This window comes from Erigeron canadensis, chromosome 3 (genome assembly GCF_010389155.1).
Source record: "Erigeron canadensis isolate Cc75 chromosome 3, C_canadensis_v1, whole genome shotgun sequence".
NCBI lineage: Eukaryota > Viridiplantae > Streptophyta > Magnoliopsida > Asterales > Asteraceae > Erigeron > Erigeron canadensis.
Genome location: NC_057763.1, coordinates 18738541 through 18757819, shown reverse-complemented (window position 1 = coordinate 18757819; position 19279 = coordinate 18738541). Strand labels below are relative to the sequence as shown.

Here is a 19279-nt window from a genome sequence, read left to right as displayed (position 1 = left end):
GCAAGCCCAGTTCGACTCTAAACATATATATACGAATGAATACTCTAAAATAATGATTACGTTCGACATACAAGTACACCAGAAACCTAAGTTCGTTCTATATCTTATAGAAACGAAGATAGCATAATACGGCTGATTATTTACTTGATAATTAGCGATATACCAGTTTACTAATCAAACTAGTTATCTCGTGAGGATTCCACACTCACGACATAATCATAGACGATCTCGAGAGCGATCTATAGCTATCGAGGGACTCACGGTTTTCGTTTTGGAAGAACAAAAGCCGGCTTTCAGTTGAAGAGAAGAGCAGAATTTCAGCTTTAAGAAATGGTCAATAGAAGAACAAATACCGGTTTTGGTGGAAACCAGGTATTAAAGCATACAAACACAACCACACAGCAATCCTTATCAAATACCGGTATTCAGTGAAGTATGCACTAAAACTGGTTTTCGAGAAAAACCTTGAAGATTATAACGGGTATGCAATTTGAAGATAAGATGAACAAATACCGGTTTTTGAATAAACCAAGTATTATAACAGTCTACAATGGAAGTACAAATGCCGGTTTTCTACCATGGAAGTAGAAAAACCGGTTTTCAAGGTGAAAATCTAAAATTAAGACGAGTTATTGAATTTATGAAAAGGTAAACAAATACCGGTTTTGGTGTAAACCAGGTATTGAGTATAAGAAAAATGAAAATTTACGAAGGAAAACCCGTATGAATTCTGGTATAAAACCCGGTATTCAAACAATGAAACACACAGATGAAACCCGGTATTAGAGCTACTAATCAAGAAATTTGAAAACCGGTATGAAATCCGGTATTTAGAACAGAAAGTTTGATTTTTGATTTCAAGACATTGTGTTTTGAGTTAGGATTTAAAACTTTATGGGTGATGTTTTAGGATGGTAAGGAGTGGATTAAAGTAAAAAATTCGTTTACTTTAACAAGTATAGGGGATAAAGATCAAAGCTTTCGGTTTTGGTATAAAAACACAAAATAGCACACAAGATGAACAAAATCAATCCATGGATCATTCACAAGTTGTGATTTTGCTCTGATACCAAATGTAATGTATGCAAATTGTGTAGTGAACCTTTAAGGGAAATAAGGAAAGTAGGTATTTGAGAGAAAGTAGGTATTAGAACTATAATTAATATATGGTGCAAAAGGTTGGTTTTCATTACATGTGGGGGGTTTATATAGCCATATAAATTGCACTTAAACCCCCTTCATAATTACAAGCAAGTACAGAATGAATTACATGATAAACCCTTACCTAAAAACATAATAGACTCAAAGGACAACATAATTACTTAATTACAAAACGAGCACTACAAAATATAAAGCTAACAGACCTCTTATCTAAGGCTTAACCATAAAAAAAAAAATTCTCAACAGTAAACGTAAAGCTGAAGCCAAATAGGATAACCTAGATATCGATCTCAAATTTCTAAAGAAGGAAAGCTCTATCTTTTAGAGAGAAAACTCAACAGTCTGATTAAATCATTTGATTATATCATGTGTTTGTAAAAGAAACTTTTAGGAAGATATTTTTAAAAAATTTATCATTCCCTTTTTTTTTATAAGGATTTTGCTAAATTCTTATTAAAAGGCTGTTAGTTAATTTGCATAAAAATAATTATACTTTTATCATAAAATTCAGGGGTAGACTATCAAGAATACATTTTTTTTACACATTAATTATAGCCCTCATGGCTATATACTCACATATATAAGGACTATTTTCATAAGAACCTCCTACCAAACGGAGAAATAAATGTGAGTGAAAGAGATAAGAAACCATACATGTCGGCCGAGTATCACAAGGCTACAATAATAGGATTGGAATCTTCTAAAGTTGAAATGAATTTTATAAGTAAAGTTGAAGATTTTGACCAAATGAACTAAAATCAAGAGTTAAAATTCAAAAATTATTTTTGAATCTTAACTCTTAATTTTAATTACATTAACTTTACCTATAAAGTTACATCTTGATATTTTTAGGGTAAATGGCATAAAAAGATATTCAGGTTATACCCATTTTTCAATTAAGGTATTCTTCTTTTTAATTTTCAATTTAAGGACACTATTTCTTTTTCATTCATTAATATGGGAATTTTGTAGGTAATCCGGTTACATTTGTTCATTCAGCCCGTTTTATTTGTTTTCCTTTTTATAAATTTTTTATTTTCATCATCATAATCAGATTAGTAACTATACAAACATTTCATTGTGATTCACATTACCTTTGCCCTTTCATACATTTCCTTTTTGTGATGAACACAAACACAAACACACATACAAACATCTAAATTGTGATTTGATAAACAGTCACAAGACTTGGCACACACCAATAAGATCCGAAACTTAATTTATTTATTGGAATCCCGACAGTCCGGCACGATGATACCCATAAACAAGATCCAAACCCATTATCCTTTCTTGAAATCCCGGCACCCAAACAAGATCCGAACTCGAAAACCTTTCTTAGAACCACAAAACTCACCAACATGATCCAGCTCATACCAACAAAAGTGGTGTGTGGAAAAACACAGAAGATGAAGAGTTGATGGCTGTGGTGAACATAAGTGGTGGCTGTATGGATGCAAGTACTTATGTATCCCGACCACCCTCTTTTTCTTTCCCTCTTTTAGTGGTTGGCGAAATTTGTTTGTAATGAAAGAGTAAATTACATTTGGATATATACTTTATTGTTGTTGTAATTGCTTTGCTGCTATTATTGTTGTTATATTAAAGAGTAAATTTTATTATATTCCACTGTACATTAAAAAGCAATGACAAATGAATGACAATGAAACGCGAAAGAAACAATATGTCGATGATAAAGCAAAGGAATAAAAATGTTTACCGATTGACTAAACAAAGATAACCGGATTACCTACAAAATTTCTATTTTAATGAATGAAAAAAAAATAGTGTCCTTAAATTGAAAAATGGGTATAACTTGAATACCTTTTTTTTTTTTCCATTATCCCATATTTTTACTCACCTTAATAGAGTTGAGGACTTGAGGTGTTTCGAACTTTCGAACACGTTGTTTTAAAAAAATTTAAAAAGTAAAAAAACAAAATACTCGCACGGTCAGATTCTCTCATCAAAATCAAACCCTTCTTTCTTATAACAATTAATACATACAGTAAACAATAACAAACAACACTGTGTGTCTGTGTGACAATCTCCATGAGATCTGACACACAAAATAAGTGATCATAGGCAATTTGTTTTTAGGTGGAAAAAACATGACAAGGAGATCTGGTTTAAGATGTTGTTTGATAACATTAGCACTGATTTCAGCATTGTGTGTATCTGGTCCAGCTCTTTATTCCAAGATCAAAACTGGCTTTTATTTCAAACCACCAATTTCATGTTCTCCATGCATCTGTGATTGCCCTCCCCCTCTTTCAATTCTCAAACTTGCTCCTGGTAATTTATTCATCACCCCCTTCCCTTTCATATATATATACACTGACACACACACACACACACAGACCTAGTTATTACATTTATTTGACCTTATTTGATTTGGGTGTTTTCTTATTTTTAGAAAGAATGGAACTTGATCATACCCATTTTGTTTTTCTTGTTATTGTGAATGTTACTATAATCAAAGCCCTAATTTTGTTGTTTCTTTTCTTAAATTTTATTATTCTTTTACATTTTCCCCTGTTTATTAAAACCTTAGTTGATCTGGAATTTCTGTGAAGTTTTCTGATTTCATAATGTTTTGGTTATTTGTAGGTTGATAATTAGTGAAAATATCGTTTTTTTGGTGTTATCAAATATTGTTCTTGATGCTGATTGTGAACATTATTGAATTAAGGGTTGATTTATTTGTTGGTACTAAATTAGAACTGGAAAATTTCATATCTGTTTTAAGTTTTCTACACTTTTGCCAAGTTATAGAATTGGTGTATCTATAAGCTAACAATATGTGTTTTTTGGTTTCCTATAGATAATTTATTTTGTTAGTAGTCCGCACGTGGTATTGATGCCACCTTGTTGGGTCACTAAGAGCTTACAATATGGTCGGAGGGTCCTCAGGAGGACTAGTCCCTTAAACACCCACCCACACACTTAATAATAAGCCTAGTCTTTGGACTCTAGGACTAGTCTAGAATTCTATATACCACAATTTATATCACTAATTCCTTTAACACCCATACACACTTAATAAGGACGGGTCATGAGGGGCGAGTCCTAGGACGAGTCGAACACTATGGTGTTCACTCGTCCTTGGACTAGGGAAAAATCAGGAACTAGTCCAGGACGAGACCATAGTGTTCCCTCTAATCCACAAATCCATGGTATTTATGCAAAATGACCTCTCCAAGTATGGAAAATTTTCTTTTATGAAGGTTGGTATGGCTCCTTATTGCTAACTTAGAAGGTATAATGTATGCAAGAAAGACCGTCTTTATTAAATCAGTTCACGCTTACGGCTTACCTTTCGTCATCTTACTAGATTCATAAAATCATTTAAGAAAGACAATATGCTTTCTTTATATGCATTAGTGCTACACTGTGCTACCTGATATTTGGTGTTGAACTTGTAGAAGCTATGCATAATTTTCTTTTAATTGTCTCTCTGATGCATTTTCTTTCAATTGTCGTCCTTTAAAATGATTCTTGTGTTTCTTATATTGAATTTGAAATGTTTTGATATATCTTGTTCAATATCTAGTAGATTCTTGCCAAGTTATGATATCGTCTTATATACATATATAAGATCAAATGATACTAAAAAGGTTTTATCTTGTATATTGTATTGCAGGCTTGGTCAATCTTTCCGTACCAGGTGAGACATACTCTACTGTAACGCTTTAGTTTCTTCATAATTAAATGGGGACATGGGGTGAAGTACCAGGTTATTACCACAAAGTTTAGTTGCTTGCGAACAGATGCTCTTTAATTTGTGTGTTTTATCTGTATTGAATAGTGTTGCTTAGACATGTAATATCGGTCTTGTTGGCGAAACGCAGATTGTGGGAAGGATGATCCAGATGTCAAAGAAGAGATGGAAAAGCAGTTTGTGGATTTACTATCAGAAGAACTAAAACTACAAAAAACCGTTAGTGAAGAACACATGCGCCATATGAACATTACATTTGGTGAAGCAAGAAGGGTCGCTTCACAATATCAAAAAGAGGCTGAAAAGTGCAACACCGCAACAGAAACATGCGAGCAGGCAAGAGAACAGGTAGAAGCGTTAATGAGACAAGAAAGAAAGATAACTTCTTTATGGGAGAGACGAGCTAGGCAACTTGGTTGGGAAGGAGAATAAACGCACTCACCAAAATTTTATTCTTGTTTCCACATATAAACCACGAGTGTTAACTGTAAAGAGCAGCTAAATATGTTCTGTTGTCATGTTGTAGATCATATGATTCTCCTATGCTGTCTTCTGTGTATACCTGTTAGAGTTGTAACCTACATTTACTACGTGTCAAGAGGTGTATCAAGAAGGCTTGTTCCGCAATCAAATTAAGTAGTTATTCAGTTTTTTGAGTTGGAACAAATAATCTGATTATGAATTATATTCTAGGCGTGTAATAGCAACTACGTTTTCAATAGTGTTTCAATTAATGCGACTTTAACAAGGGTATTATCACTGTGCTTGTAAATAGTGTTCTGTTTTGTGAGACAAAAGTTCTTCATTTGTATGAAAACTTGAGGACCTGAACTTGATTTTAAAGTAAACACAACACTTCACTTGATATGAGAAATCGTATCGTGCAATGATAAATTTACTCCATAACTAAAATGAAACTATAGAACATGAAGTTTAACCTTGACGAGCTTCAACTCAAACATTATACAGACGTGCTTCACCTCAAACATAGTACAAAACTGGAGTTACTGACCTGCATCCCCTCTTTCAATGGCAGAAACCACTACAAGAATTGGTAAAACCACAATGACTCGTAAGGGACAAAGTTTGCAAACAAATGTTGACACAAACTGGAAAATACAACACTGCAGAAATTGAAATCAGTAACCAAACTAGGATGAAGACTGTGTATTGAAGATCCTAGCAACCTTGATTACCAAAATAAAAAAATGTGATGTACCATTTACAGTTCCTGAATTCAGTCTTATGTTTGCCTGTTAAAGCAATTAGAACACCTAACTCAGACGATTATTACAATACATTTGTTTATAGTCTGTACTCCTGTACTGTTGGATCCTAAAATAAAATTATCAAAATCATCTAATCACTCTCAAACACATCCCCCTTACCCCACCCGGATTTCAGTTTTAACCTAACATTGTATTGTCTGAATTGAGCTTGGCTCCATCTCTGCAATATGCTTTTGAACTAGCTAACTGAACAGACGCTGTAAGCCATATGTGTATCAAAAATACCTTTTTCCCTGTCGGACCAACTATAAACAAGACAAACATATTCAAGACAGCTTGATATAATCTTAAATATCGTACCAATAACAAAAAAAAAAAACAGATAAAATCCATGGAGAGTAAAACAAACTTCATATAGATACAAATCCACCATTTGCTATAGCTAAAGAGTTGCAGCTGCAGACTACTTTATCTTCATCTACGAATCATATGCTTACTAATTATCACACACATGACTCGAAATAATGATCATATCCAAAATCTCCAGCCATAATGCTCGTAGGGTCCTGATCCTGCAATAAATGAGGGACTGAAATTTCCCAATAGAATGCAAAAAACATTTTGGCCTGTGCAACTCAGACCGACTTGGACTCCATGGCAATTCAGTTGACTAAAGATTCAACATGAATAGATAAATATAAAGAAAAAAAGATCATACCTTTTTCATCATTCGAGTCATGATATCATCCAATGAACCATAACCATTGCTAGCAAAGAACCCACTTTGTAGCTTTGTCTGGTCCACTAAGTAATCTTCATTGGACTGCATACTTGGCCTCTGAATTTGGACAAGAGTTGAAGTACCACTATCTGATCTACTGTGGTTCATAAGACCACTTAAACCACCACCAACACCAGCTAGACCCAAAGCCGGTGATGAGCTAAAAGCATCATGCGAGTATTGGCTATAATCTAGGTTACCACAATCCCGACTTTTTTGGTACTGGTTTGGCAAAGATTGATTAACATTAAGAACAATGTCACCGACAAAACCACCACCACCATTAGCCTCGAGAGGTACAGTGGCTGTAGAGGTGATGTTAGAAACAACACTAGTATAGCTATAATTTTCACCAATTGGAAATTGATTCGTAGAAAAACTTGCAGATTTGTGACAATCCTGATCAAGAAAGCAAGAACCACTTGAAAGAAGATTAAAGGATTCCGAGTCTGTAGAAGGCAGCTTCAAAGATGATTGACTTGCAAGAACTGCACTAGGATCTGAGAATGTCCTAGAACCTATAAAAAATTAGAGATTTATCAATTATTGTTCACGGTTTATCAATGGGTATACAAGATTGTCATAAATTGAAATCTTGTAAACAACATACCTGTAAGTATTCGAGATTGATCAATGGAAGGAAAAGCAGCTAACTTGGTACCTAGAATGATTCAAGAATCATCAATGTGATGCAAAGACTCAAGATTCATTAATGGAATCGAAATCCATGAGATGCGTACCTGAAAAGATATGAGATTCTTCAATGGAACCAAAATTAGTGAGTTGAGCATTAGGTTTATTTCCATACTGTTGATTATTAGGATCAAAAGATGGTGGAATTCCCGGCAAAAGATTGATGTTTTGGTGATTTGGTGGCTGTAAAGATACAAATTCTTGTAGTTTGTTTTGGGTGTGGTTTAGTTGGACTAATGGTGGAGGCGCGAGGCTATTAAGGGTCACACCTCTAGTACTGTTGAGTCTACCAAGCATGCCAGATGGAGCATATACTCTACTTGGTAATCTTCCTGAGTTTGATAATGTTTGAAAATCTCCATGTCCATCAAGAGAGTTTATTCTCACGTAAGAAGATGCATCATTGCTTTCCCCAAATGCAACCGTCATGTCAGCTTGATGACTTATCCTCCTCAAGTAAAGCCTATATTTCTGTAAAACAAATCAAGTAAAGCATAAATCAATGGTTTCCCACATAAGTTTTTCACTTGACTGCAAAAAAAAAAAAAAAAACCAATATTTTTTCCATTTAAACGAAAAAAAATAGTATCTTTCTTTCCACGGAAAACACTCACACACTCCTAGCCACCTATTATCTATGTTAAACTTCTGTCTCTAGTAAGAATTTCATGTAGATGGAAAACTTAAACATAAGTTGTTTCCTTTTTATCTGGAAAAACTGGAACTAATTCCATACGATCACAAAAAACTGTACCTTTTTTGCACATATAAATGCACTTCTTTTACCAAAAATCAACTTTGTGTCCTTTTTTTTTAACGACTATCTATCCTACTCCTACTCCTACTCTTAAATTACACGTATGCCTGGTCAGGACTCTCGAAAAACCCCTATTAAAATCAACTCTTTGTCCATTTAATCGCCAAAGAGCATGTATTTAATCTATTTGTACACACTTTTTCTCCATTCATAGCCAAAAAGCAATACATTTTCAAAGAAAATATTTACCTGGAGATGGCTTGCTACATTTTCCCTAGTAAGGCCATCCACATTCATCAAATCAAGAATCCGTTTAGGCACAGCTTCTGCGTTAATTAGTAAAAAAACAATAGTTATTGAAATCCATATATGCAGAGAGTGTTATATTACCAAAGAACTCACTCTCAATGCCCAGTTGATTAACAGCAGTGACGAATTTCTTGTGAAGGTCAATAGACCAAACAACACGCGGCCTTTTCTGTGTCAAAGATGTATCGTCACTATCATCTCCATTTTCATCATCCTCATCATCGTCTTCATCTTTTCTTTTTCGATTCATCCTCACAATTTGATCTCCACCTTCATTTCCTTGATCTGATCCCTCATTTTTGTTTGACTTTGACTTTGTCTCAACTTTTCGCCTGATTACATGCTGCCATATGTTTCTCAGCTCCTCAAGGCGAACTGGCTTTACAAGATAATCACAAGCACCATGAGTGACCCCCTTCATTACAAGCTTCGGGTCACTATTTCCGGATAACACTATAACAATTTCAAGAATCTTTATTAAGTTGACCTCAAATATCAGAAATGAAATACATATAGGGAAGGGAATTCGGGCTTACTGATGACAGGTAAGTCCATTTCGAGCCCAACGAGTTCAAGAAGCTTGAAACCATCCATGTCTGGCATACAAACATCACTGATGATCAAGTCAAATCTGCTTCTATTTTCCCTCAACATCTTTAGTGCTGTTATTGCTTCATTTGTGGTTGTAACTGTCATAAAAACCATTCATTATGATCACATAATTTGGTTAATTAATTAACCTTTTTCTCAAATTCATTATCATAAAGTCAAAGAAATGAAAAACTAGAGAAAAAAAAAAAGTTCAGAATCATATTTGGGAAATTTACAAAACAGCAACTGGAATCACATGATTGAGCCAAAATCCAATCTTGAACTTTATTGACCAGAACAACAAAAGGTTCATAGAATTATGCCAACACTGAAACCCTTATCATTTTTCTAAAGAAATAAATACAACTAAGAGCAAATGTTGAAAAAACCAAGTTAAAGAAATGCAAACAAGAGATACATACATACATACATATATATATACAATCAACATATAATATAAGATGAAACTAACCATGATATTGGCATTTTCTAAGAAGGCCATCCAATACTTTCAAACAAGTAGGATTATCATCAACAGCAAGAACTCTCATTCCAATAGGAAACTTGTCAACTTTATTATTACATACAACACTTCCTTTGATCTCTTCAACTGTCATCTTTAATTCCTTTTCTTCTTTTAAAAAAAGTAACACACTTTTGAAAAAGACCCCAGATGATGATAAAACAGAGCAAACTAAAAACAATAATTAAGAAGGACATAAAGATTTAAAAAGGTTGCATCTTTTTTTTGACTAACAAAAACAAGCCCAGAATATTTTTTTTTAAAGAATTTAGAGAGTGAGTTAGAGAGAAGGTGGATCTTATTAAGTAGAGGATGGTGACTTGGAATACAAGAGCTTATGAATTATAATAATGAACAATTATGGGAAGTTTGCCAGGAAAAATAGAATGGCTTTTAAATATAATAATGGAAAGGAATCAATATACTTTATTATTTCATTGATTTAAAACATACCTTTTTGCGCCAATAAAGAATTAGTGGCCATTTTTATTGTCTTTTATGTTGAAGTTTTAAGTTCGACATCTTACATGTAATTCAGGATCATTTTAGGGTAGTTTAGAATAGAATAAGAAAAACATATGTTTTTTACTATTATTAGTGATTCATTTCATTAAATCATGGAAATGGAAACAACGGTGGTTAAGGGTGAGTCATCACCTCACAATATCTATAAAACTTTAGATCTTTAGCATTGGTTTTATGGAAATAGAAGGTAAATTGACAATAAGCTACGCTGTTAATTAATTTTTTTTATAGTAGATTCAAAATGTTTAAAAAGTATTTAGATGAATCTTGACGTCATAATGAACTGAGCATGTCAGATAGCTCAACGACCTCAGGGGTGCGGAGAATAATTATGGGTAAGGAAAATGGTCTCATGTGAAGCATTTTTGTCACTTGATTTATATTTTTATCTCTTTTTCTTTTTTAGAGTAGTTTTTAGTAGACCACTAGCTAGTGTGGGGTATTTGGTAATTACGATGTATGCATGTATAACTATAACTATGTGTATATATATATATATATAGTATGTTACAGCTGATTACAGTCTTGGCTTGGTGTTAAATTTGGGTTGCTACTTTTGTTCTTTGTTATTGTGGGGTGATGTATATTTCTTACATATTTCTCAAATTTAAACTAAAGGGATTCGTCATGACAGCATCGTTTCCATAACACATGAGCGATTGAGCGTTGTAGGTATATAACTATATATAAAGGAAAACTTCGCTAAAATAAACTATTATGTTTGAATTTGTCTTTTCACAATAATCTGTATCGACTAGTTATCTATGCATTGTTTGATTGTTTATTAGAGGAGAAAATTGGTGAAAGTTCTAAAAAAAACTTACAGTAAATAGTTAGGATGAAAATCCTTTAAAGTTACTTCTAACTTTATAGGTAAAGTTAAAAGCATCTTGACCTTTGAATTAAAATCAAAGATCAAGATCCAAAGATACTCTTTGAATATTGACCTTGTATTTAATTCAAGGGTTAGGACTACTAACTTTATCAATAAAGTTATTTGTAACTTTAGAGGATCCAACTAGATTTTTTCAACTATATTATATTGCTAGTGTTTAGGTTCGTCCAATAGATGGGTAGTCACAAAATATATCAATCAAAGCTAAAAAACTAGAATTCAAATATATTAAATAGAACTGAAATCAACTTAGAAATTTGCTAGCTGAATAGCCACTCCATCGGTCAAAATACTCCTAAAATTTTCCGTCCATTCATCATTGACCGAGCTATATATGATAATGCCCTGCAAATAGCAAAAAAAACATGGAAAAAACTGTTAAGTTCTGTTAGTGTGCTTTATTTAATCCAATTTTAAAAAATAATTCCCAAGCAAATTAACCATAAGAATCGAATAAACATCTTTGCATAAAGATCCAGGAAAATTATTCAGGATAAAAAAGGAACTCAACCAAGGATATTCCAAACGTCGATCAAATAATTTTATCAGCTAATACAAGAAAGATAGGGAAACAAATTGTGTGTGTGTGTATATATATATATATATAAAAGTCGAGCCAAAAACCTTGCAAAGTCGTCTTCTATTGTGTTAAATCCTAAACATAACGTGGATCAAAGGGTTTTATCTAAAGGTATTATTTAAAATTGGTATCATGCTTTTCATAAGATCCGAAGTATATCTGTCATACACAAACTAAAATGATGAATTGTTCCACCATGCTAAATAATTATACTAAAACATTCGACACCATCTCAATATGTAGCATTTTTCCTTGATAGAATAACAGCGGCTAAAAAATTACACCATTAATGTGCTAGTTTCAAAACAGATTCAAAATAATCATAGTCGATATATTAAAATAATCATAATCTTACTCATAGCAAGATTCGACTTTTTATCTAAAAGCTTATAGAAAGATATAATCGTAAATCTTAAGTATACACCATTAATGAGCTACTTTCAAAACGATATCAAAATAATCAAAGTCAAGATATTAAAGTAATCAGAAACCTATTCAAAGCAAATTTGGACTTTATATCTAAAAGGTTATAGAAAGATATAATCGTAAATTCTAAGAGTTAATATAGATTACAAATACAAAATTTAATATATAATATTTAGATTAGTTAAAGTCATATATCACAACTTAATCAATACAAAACTAAAGAAGAAACATACAAAAATTAACTCCATATAAATATTGGTTCCAGTTTACCCCTTAATTTTTCCAACTTTAGTTAAATAAAAAAATTTACAGTTTCTTATACTCTAATATTGTAAACTATATAATTTGAAAAATACATACCAATTCATCAACAAAGACCATCTCGAATGTTTTGATTTTCTTTGGGTTGTTCCACTCCGAAACAGTTCATACATGCACAACACAGAGTCGTAAATGATGGTTAACATGTGTTAGCTTAAGATCTTCAAGATGAACTAATGTGGTTATATTTTTTGTTGTTGAAGAAAAAATCATAACGAACCTCAAACTAAATTAAAAGAAATAATAATAACAATAACATAATAATTGAATGTTAAAAAATAATAATAATCTAATACTATCTTATAAAGCATTTTGCCTTTGATTTTTAAGAAAAGATGATTTGAACTACACAAAATACCCTTATTCTTTATTCACTAATTTAAACATCTCTACCTAATATACCTATAATAACTTTAAATCTCAATCACTCATTTTTTTTCTCTCCTCAAATCTCAACCACTTATTTTTTTTCTCTCTCATCCATAAATCATTTGATTCCACTAATTCATTCAAAATTTTTTATCTTAAAAACCGTAATTCGATAAATTATAAAAATTGTATGGGTGTCTATAAAATTTCATGCTCTTTCATTAGAGATGTTATTCGATATACTTTCGATGAATTTTTAAATCCGATGGCGGAGCCTATACGGCTAAGGCATTTTGCTATCATACTCTATAACTTGACCAATCACCCCCACCATCTTACCGCCGCAACGCGCGAGCACCATCTCTCGTGATTAATTATATGCAAAGTATATAAAAAGAAAAAACCTTTTGTAGTTGATCGTAGCTTCTCTTTTTGTTGTCGTACACGGGTTATATTATAGATTACTAATATAACCGAAAAGTGTAAATTAATTATTTTTAAATTGGGTGAAATTGTAAATTGGTGATGAAAAACCAAAAAGTGTAAATTAATTATTTTTAAGTGTAAATTGGTGATGGAAAACCAAAAAATTCACTTAATTATTTTTAAATTAGGTTAAAGTGTAAAGTGGTGATGGATAATCAAAAAGTGTAAGTTAACTATTTTTAAATTGGGTTAAATTGTAAATTGGTGATGGAAAAACAAAAAGTGTAAATTAATTGTTTTAGATTGCGGTTAAAGTGTAAATTAGTGATGGAAAACCAAAAAGTGTAAATTAGTTTAGATTAATATTAAAAAATTAGGCTAAAGGAGGGGGATTAGGGGTGCCAAGTGTACCCCCAACCCCCTCTTTTAGTTATATTATAGATTAAAAAAATACTACTTTATTTTTGGAATTGTAAAAAAATATGTATTATTTTCACTTAGCATCCTTTAAAATATATTCACACACATTACCCCTTAGCATTAATGATTAAATTACACATTCAATCTTTTATCTTTTAAAATATCTCCATTAAGCCTTTAGATCAATCACTTTTACATCAATTATCTACATCACTTAACGTCTTCCCCACCACTACATCGTCACCGCTACTTATATAAAAATTCCACACCTCATGTTGATGAAAGTTGTTGGTGCAGTTTCTGTGCACCTATTATTTTCCGCTGCAATGCAATTCTATGGGTTTTTATGTGATGAAGTAAAGACATCATCAAGGTCGTGGTGACATCATCATCACTCATGATGATGTCAGCACGAGGCAAATAGTTCGTGCGAAGGAGCTCAAAGCCCACGAACGTGATAGAAGCCCAGCCTATGAAGCAGCCTATATATACTAGAATTAGGTCACAATTTTGAGTTAACGTTTTGAGTCTAGACAGAAATTGTTCATCTCGCACGGGGTAGAGATCTATACCCCGTGCCACTCAGATGTATACTGATTTGGTGTAATGTTCATATGATTAATGATATACACGATTTATGCATCTGTGTTTATCTCTGATTCTTTATCAATTCGTGTATATATGTTCATAATTATTTAGAAACCTCAAAGACGAATCTAAGTGGATTCCGCACACTTACATGTCGTTAGATCGTGATTTGATTGATCCAAACCGCACTTTCAAGTGGTATCAGAGCGGGGGGAACAATTTCATTCTCAATCACGATCTGTATTGAGGATTTTCTGTTGAATTCGTGTGCAAATTCGTGAAGATGATGAAATTCGTGCATCCTCGTGCTTACGTCAGCACGAAGAGGGTTCTGCCTTGTGCTTACATTAGCACGAACTATGTTGTTCACGTGTAATTCACAACTTCATGCATACGTCAGCACGAAGTGGATCAAGTTCACGATGACGTCACCACGAAGATGTTTGTTTCGTGCTTACGTCACCACGAGTTCATGGACAAGATATCACGAATTTTGATTAAGTTCGTGTATACGTCATCACGAGGAGGTTTTCCTTCATGCTGACATCACCACGAATATAGTCACAAATCTATCAAGTTCGTGCTTACGTCTTGCCTTTAGTATCCTTCACCCTGCATTGACGTCATGCTGAAGATGATATATCGATCTGAAACAAGTTCGTGTTTGCATTATCACGAAGATGTCTACTTCCTTGTTTGAATCTTATAACAAGAAGCAGATCGTGTAAAGAGGTTCCAAGTTATGTGCATACCTATTCATTGAAGCACACAAAACAGGGTAGTAAAAAAATAAAAATAAAAAAAAGAGTTTTTTGGAGGGAAAAATAATTTTTGTCCATGGTCTTAAAATGACATGATTCATGGAGATTTGAAGTTTGTAGCGTTCGAAAAAATTCGGTCCGTTTTTGTACGTTTTCAGCATGTTTTGGATGAAAATTTTCGGCAATTATCATATTTTTCCCACAGCCTTATTAGTAAAAATTTACGTGAATACCAATGTTTCACATAAATGAGTTTTCCCTGAAAATTTGGAGGGAAAACGGGTAGGCCCTGGTTGGCGAAGAGCTTTAACCGTCGTTAGCTCTAAGCATATTGAAGAACCTCAAGAATGAGAGATACTTATGACCTAAAGTAGGCTACAAGGTTGCAAAGTTTAGTGAGGAAATGGGGGAATAAAAATTTCAAGAGTGTACTTCGGTTTTCTCAGCAAAACTCTGCAAGGTTGTAGAAGTTTGCGAAGTCATAAGGGGGAATATAATGATTCTTTCGGATTTCTAAGCAAAATTCTGCAAATACTCGAGTTATATTACAGATCAAAGTGTTACTCAGCTCAGATTAGTGATCAAAGAGTTATTTTATTCGGCTTAACAAATTGACGGTGTTTACACTTTCAAAACTCTCGAGTATTGAAGATCATATTATGATCTTCTATATAGCAGTTACGGAAGCTTTTGTCGAAGTATTGGAGCAATGAAGATACGAGACATAGTTAAAACTTTGTTGAAGTATTGAAATAATGAAGCTAGTTATTTGTTGTTTGAGTACTTGAAGATTGAACCTGTCAATATTCCATGATGTAAGGATGATAATTAGGCGATATATAAGTTTCATTGCAAGATTAAGATCTTTATGTGATTGGCGGTTTATATAACTGAAAGGGAGATCTGATAAGAAAGACTTCAGGTGATTAGTAAAGTTGTGGAGATACAAGATGAAGTTAGATACTGCTTTGAGACAGGGTCTATGGTATTACATTTTGTGATTCAGGTTGTAGAGTTTCTTATCTTTGCGATAGCTGATTGATTTGATGCTTATTGTTGGAAATTCAACTTCTCTATTATATGCCGATTAGGCAAGGAGAGATTAACTTCTCGAGTGACAGTCCTAAGTGGAAGGTTGCGATGCTTAATTCGGAAGTTGTTAAGTGTTGAGGGGGAGAACTCCAATGAGATGTGTTGGGTTAGTTGGTTGTTACAGGGGGAAATGGACTTTGTAGTTTGAAGATCTAGATGCAATGTCAGAAGATCGGGTTTCAAGAAGACCCGATATCATTAGTTAAGGGGGAGTTTGTTGATGTAGTTTTTCTATAACTAATGTACATCGAAGTTCAACAGAATAGATTGCACCGGAAAAAGGGGAGTCTGTTGGTGCAGTTTCTGTGCACCTATTATTATCCGCTGTAATGTAATTCTATGGGCTTTTGTGTGATGAAGTAAAGACATCATCAAGGTCGTGGTGACGTCATCATCACTCATGATGATGTCAGCACGAGGCAACTAGTTCGTGCGAAGGAGCTCGAAGCCCACAAACGTGATAGAAGCCCAGCCCATGAAGCAACCTATATATACTAGAATTAGGTCACAATTTCGAGTTAATGGTTTGAGTCTAGACAGAAACTGTTCATCTCGCACGGGGTAGAGATCTATACCCCGTGCCAGTCAGATGTATACTCAATTTGGTGTAATGTTCATATGATTAATGATATTTTACGAGTTATACATCTGTGTTTATCTCTTATTCTTTATCAATTCGTGTATATATGTTCGTAATTATTCAGAAACCTCAAAGACGAATCTAAGTGGATTCCGCACGCTTACATATCGTTAGATCGTGATTTGATCTATCCAAACCGCACTTTCATATATACACGATTTATGCATTTGTTCTTATCTCTTATTCTTTATGTAATTCGTGTTTATTTGTCCATTAGTTATACAGAAACCTCACGGTCGATTATGAATGGATTCCGCACTTTCATAGTCGAATTGGTCGCGATTTGAACGATTTAACGTGTTTCAACGAAAGTTACAAAAAATAAAAATTAACATTTATATTTATATTTAGTGAAATTTTATTTTTTCACAATTAACTCGTTTAAATATTTTAATTTATATATTTTAATTTGAATTATAAGAACGACAAATACGGTGTTTAATAAATAAACATTGCGGAATGCTATATGATACCGACGTGGTATCGAGGATTTAGGTTGTTTGAGATTGCGTTTATAAAATACATTATGCATTTAAAAACTGTGTTGTGAAAAATCATATGTTTACGTGATTTTCAAAACTGCGTATTCTTTGTATGAAAATGCAAATAATCGCTTATTTTGCTAACCCATGTTTTCATTATTACATTATACAACTCAAAACAAAAACTGTACCTTTTCTCAAAACTTGTCATCTTTTTTGTTTATAAATATCATTTTCGTTCATTCAACTGCTTCCTTTCTAGCTCCCATGTGAAAGATATGACCGAATACATGAAAAAATAGACTATGGAAAATCTTGTTACTAATGATCTCGTTCTTCAATTCGTTGAATCAAACAAGATGTGGTCCATTGGGCCCCAATTTAAATTTAATCATATGTAAATCCAAATAATGGCAATAACAACATTGTTTAGAAAATTTTTAAAGCTGGTGTCAAGACTCAAGCCGACCAGCTTCGACTCGATTGACATGGAAAAATGAAGATTAAAATTTGAGATTAAACGTTTTAAGTTTGAATCAAATTCAAATGGGTCCTCAAACGATGGGGTTTTCTAATATAACAAACCGTTTTTTTTTTCTTAAATTTTCTGTTTTTAAAAAACCAAAAATACTTTTCTCTTTTATTAATTAAATTAAACATCTTTAACTAATATATCTATAATACCCCTAATGAAAAAATTACAGTATAAATCACCCAACACTAAGGAGGTGTTTGGTACAATAGAATAGAAAGGGTGAAAATTGAATGAGAAACACTTCTCATGTTTGGTTGTAATGGAGAATGGAAAAAAGAATCGAGAATAGGGAATCGATTCCATTCCCTCAATTCTCTATGAAATGTAGAGAATTGATGGGAATGGAAATTTTTAAATTTTTTTTTTTTGTTTTAGTGATGTTATATGTATTAAATTTGATTATTATTTTAAACTAGTGATATTCATTCTCTATTACATTTCTATTCTCTTTGATTCACTTATACCAAACACCCTTAAAAGTTAAAATAACTACAATACCACTTTTAACATTAATTACTTTTACATTTACCACCATCGTCGCCCTAATCACCATTCCACTCCGCCCCACCTCCATCATCACTACCCTCACCGCCGCCGCATAGTGCGGGCATAAATCTAATAATGAATTAATGGTTTCGACGGGTTAGGCTACCCAGTGTCGACTCTATTAATATGTTGGGCTAAGCCATTACCTAAGGCCCCAATTACTAGGCCCCCCCAAATTGTAAGTTAAGTTTTGGGCTTAAGAAATAAATATAGGTAAATATAGGCAACAATAGATTACAAAAGCCTATCCACATTTTACTAGTCCACTCCTTGATTACATTTAACAATGAAAACTCCTTCAAATTAAAGAGATTTTGTAATAAGATAAGTTGGTTTCTACTATCCTTTTGTCTCAATTCTTAATAGTTGCCATTGTAATCAATTTGCCCATGGTATACACAAAAACACATAAAAGAACACATATGAATGGTCACCATACCTTTAGAAGAGAAGATTTACTTTAGTTAATGAGAAAATTTATTTTAGTTTTATGCTTTACTTTCATGTATGCTTTTCGGGTGACCATTAATCACGTTTATAAGTATTTTCGTTTATCGATCTCAAACAGGGACACAGGGTACATAAAGGGACAAAGCTTCTATTAAAGACCGTAAATAGGCCCCTGAAATTGATCCGGCTTAGAGCCCCAAAAAAGGTTGAGCGGGCGTTCTTGGACTAATTTGAACATATGAAATTTTATTTTATCATTGGGTGTCTTTTTACCGTTGGGTATCTCACTCTCTTAACTTTCCCTTTCCCGCACACTAATAATTGTTGATAGTTTAAGAAAAAGTTGGTGTCAAGTGATGTCTTCTTCTTACGGGATTGACACGATATGTCCCCACAATTGATTGGAAATATCATGATGAAAGAAACATGTTTTGGGGTAATATAGTAACTTCAGTGATGCA

At 33.1% G+C, this 19279-nt stretch overlaps 2 protein-coding genes across 2 annotated transcripts; one reads left to right on the top strand and one right to left on the bottom strand.

Annotated features, from left to right (window-relative positions):
• Positions 1-3134: 3134 nt before the first annotated feature.
• LOC122593002 lies at positions 3135-5314 on the top strand. The gene is made up of 3 exons (XM_043765334.1): positions 3135-3453; positions 4802-4825; positions 5010-5314. Exons 1-3 carry the CDS (start codon positions 3270-3272, stop codon positions 5309-5311), a joined length of 510 nt encoding a protein of 169 aa, XP_043621269.1. The 5' UTR covers positions 3135-3269; the 3' UTR covers positions 5312-5314.
• Positions 5315-6431: 1117 nt separating this feature from the next.
• On the bottom strand, positions 6432-9939 carry LOC122593374 (two-component response regulator ARR12-like). Its single transcript, XM_043765770.1, has 8 exons — positions 9712-9939; positions 9185-9337; positions 8742-9101; positions 8589-8665; positions 7630-8053; positions 7500-7550; positions 6827-7407; positions 6432-6680 (listed from the first exon to the last, which is right to left on the bottom strand). Exons 1-8 carry the CDS (start codon positions 9854-9856, stop codon positions 6612-6614), a joined length of 1860 nt encoding a protein of 619 aa, XP_043621705.1. The 5' UTR covers positions 9857-9939; the 3' UTR covers positions 6432-6611.
• Between the last annotated feature and the right edge of the window lie 9340 nt (positions 9940-19279).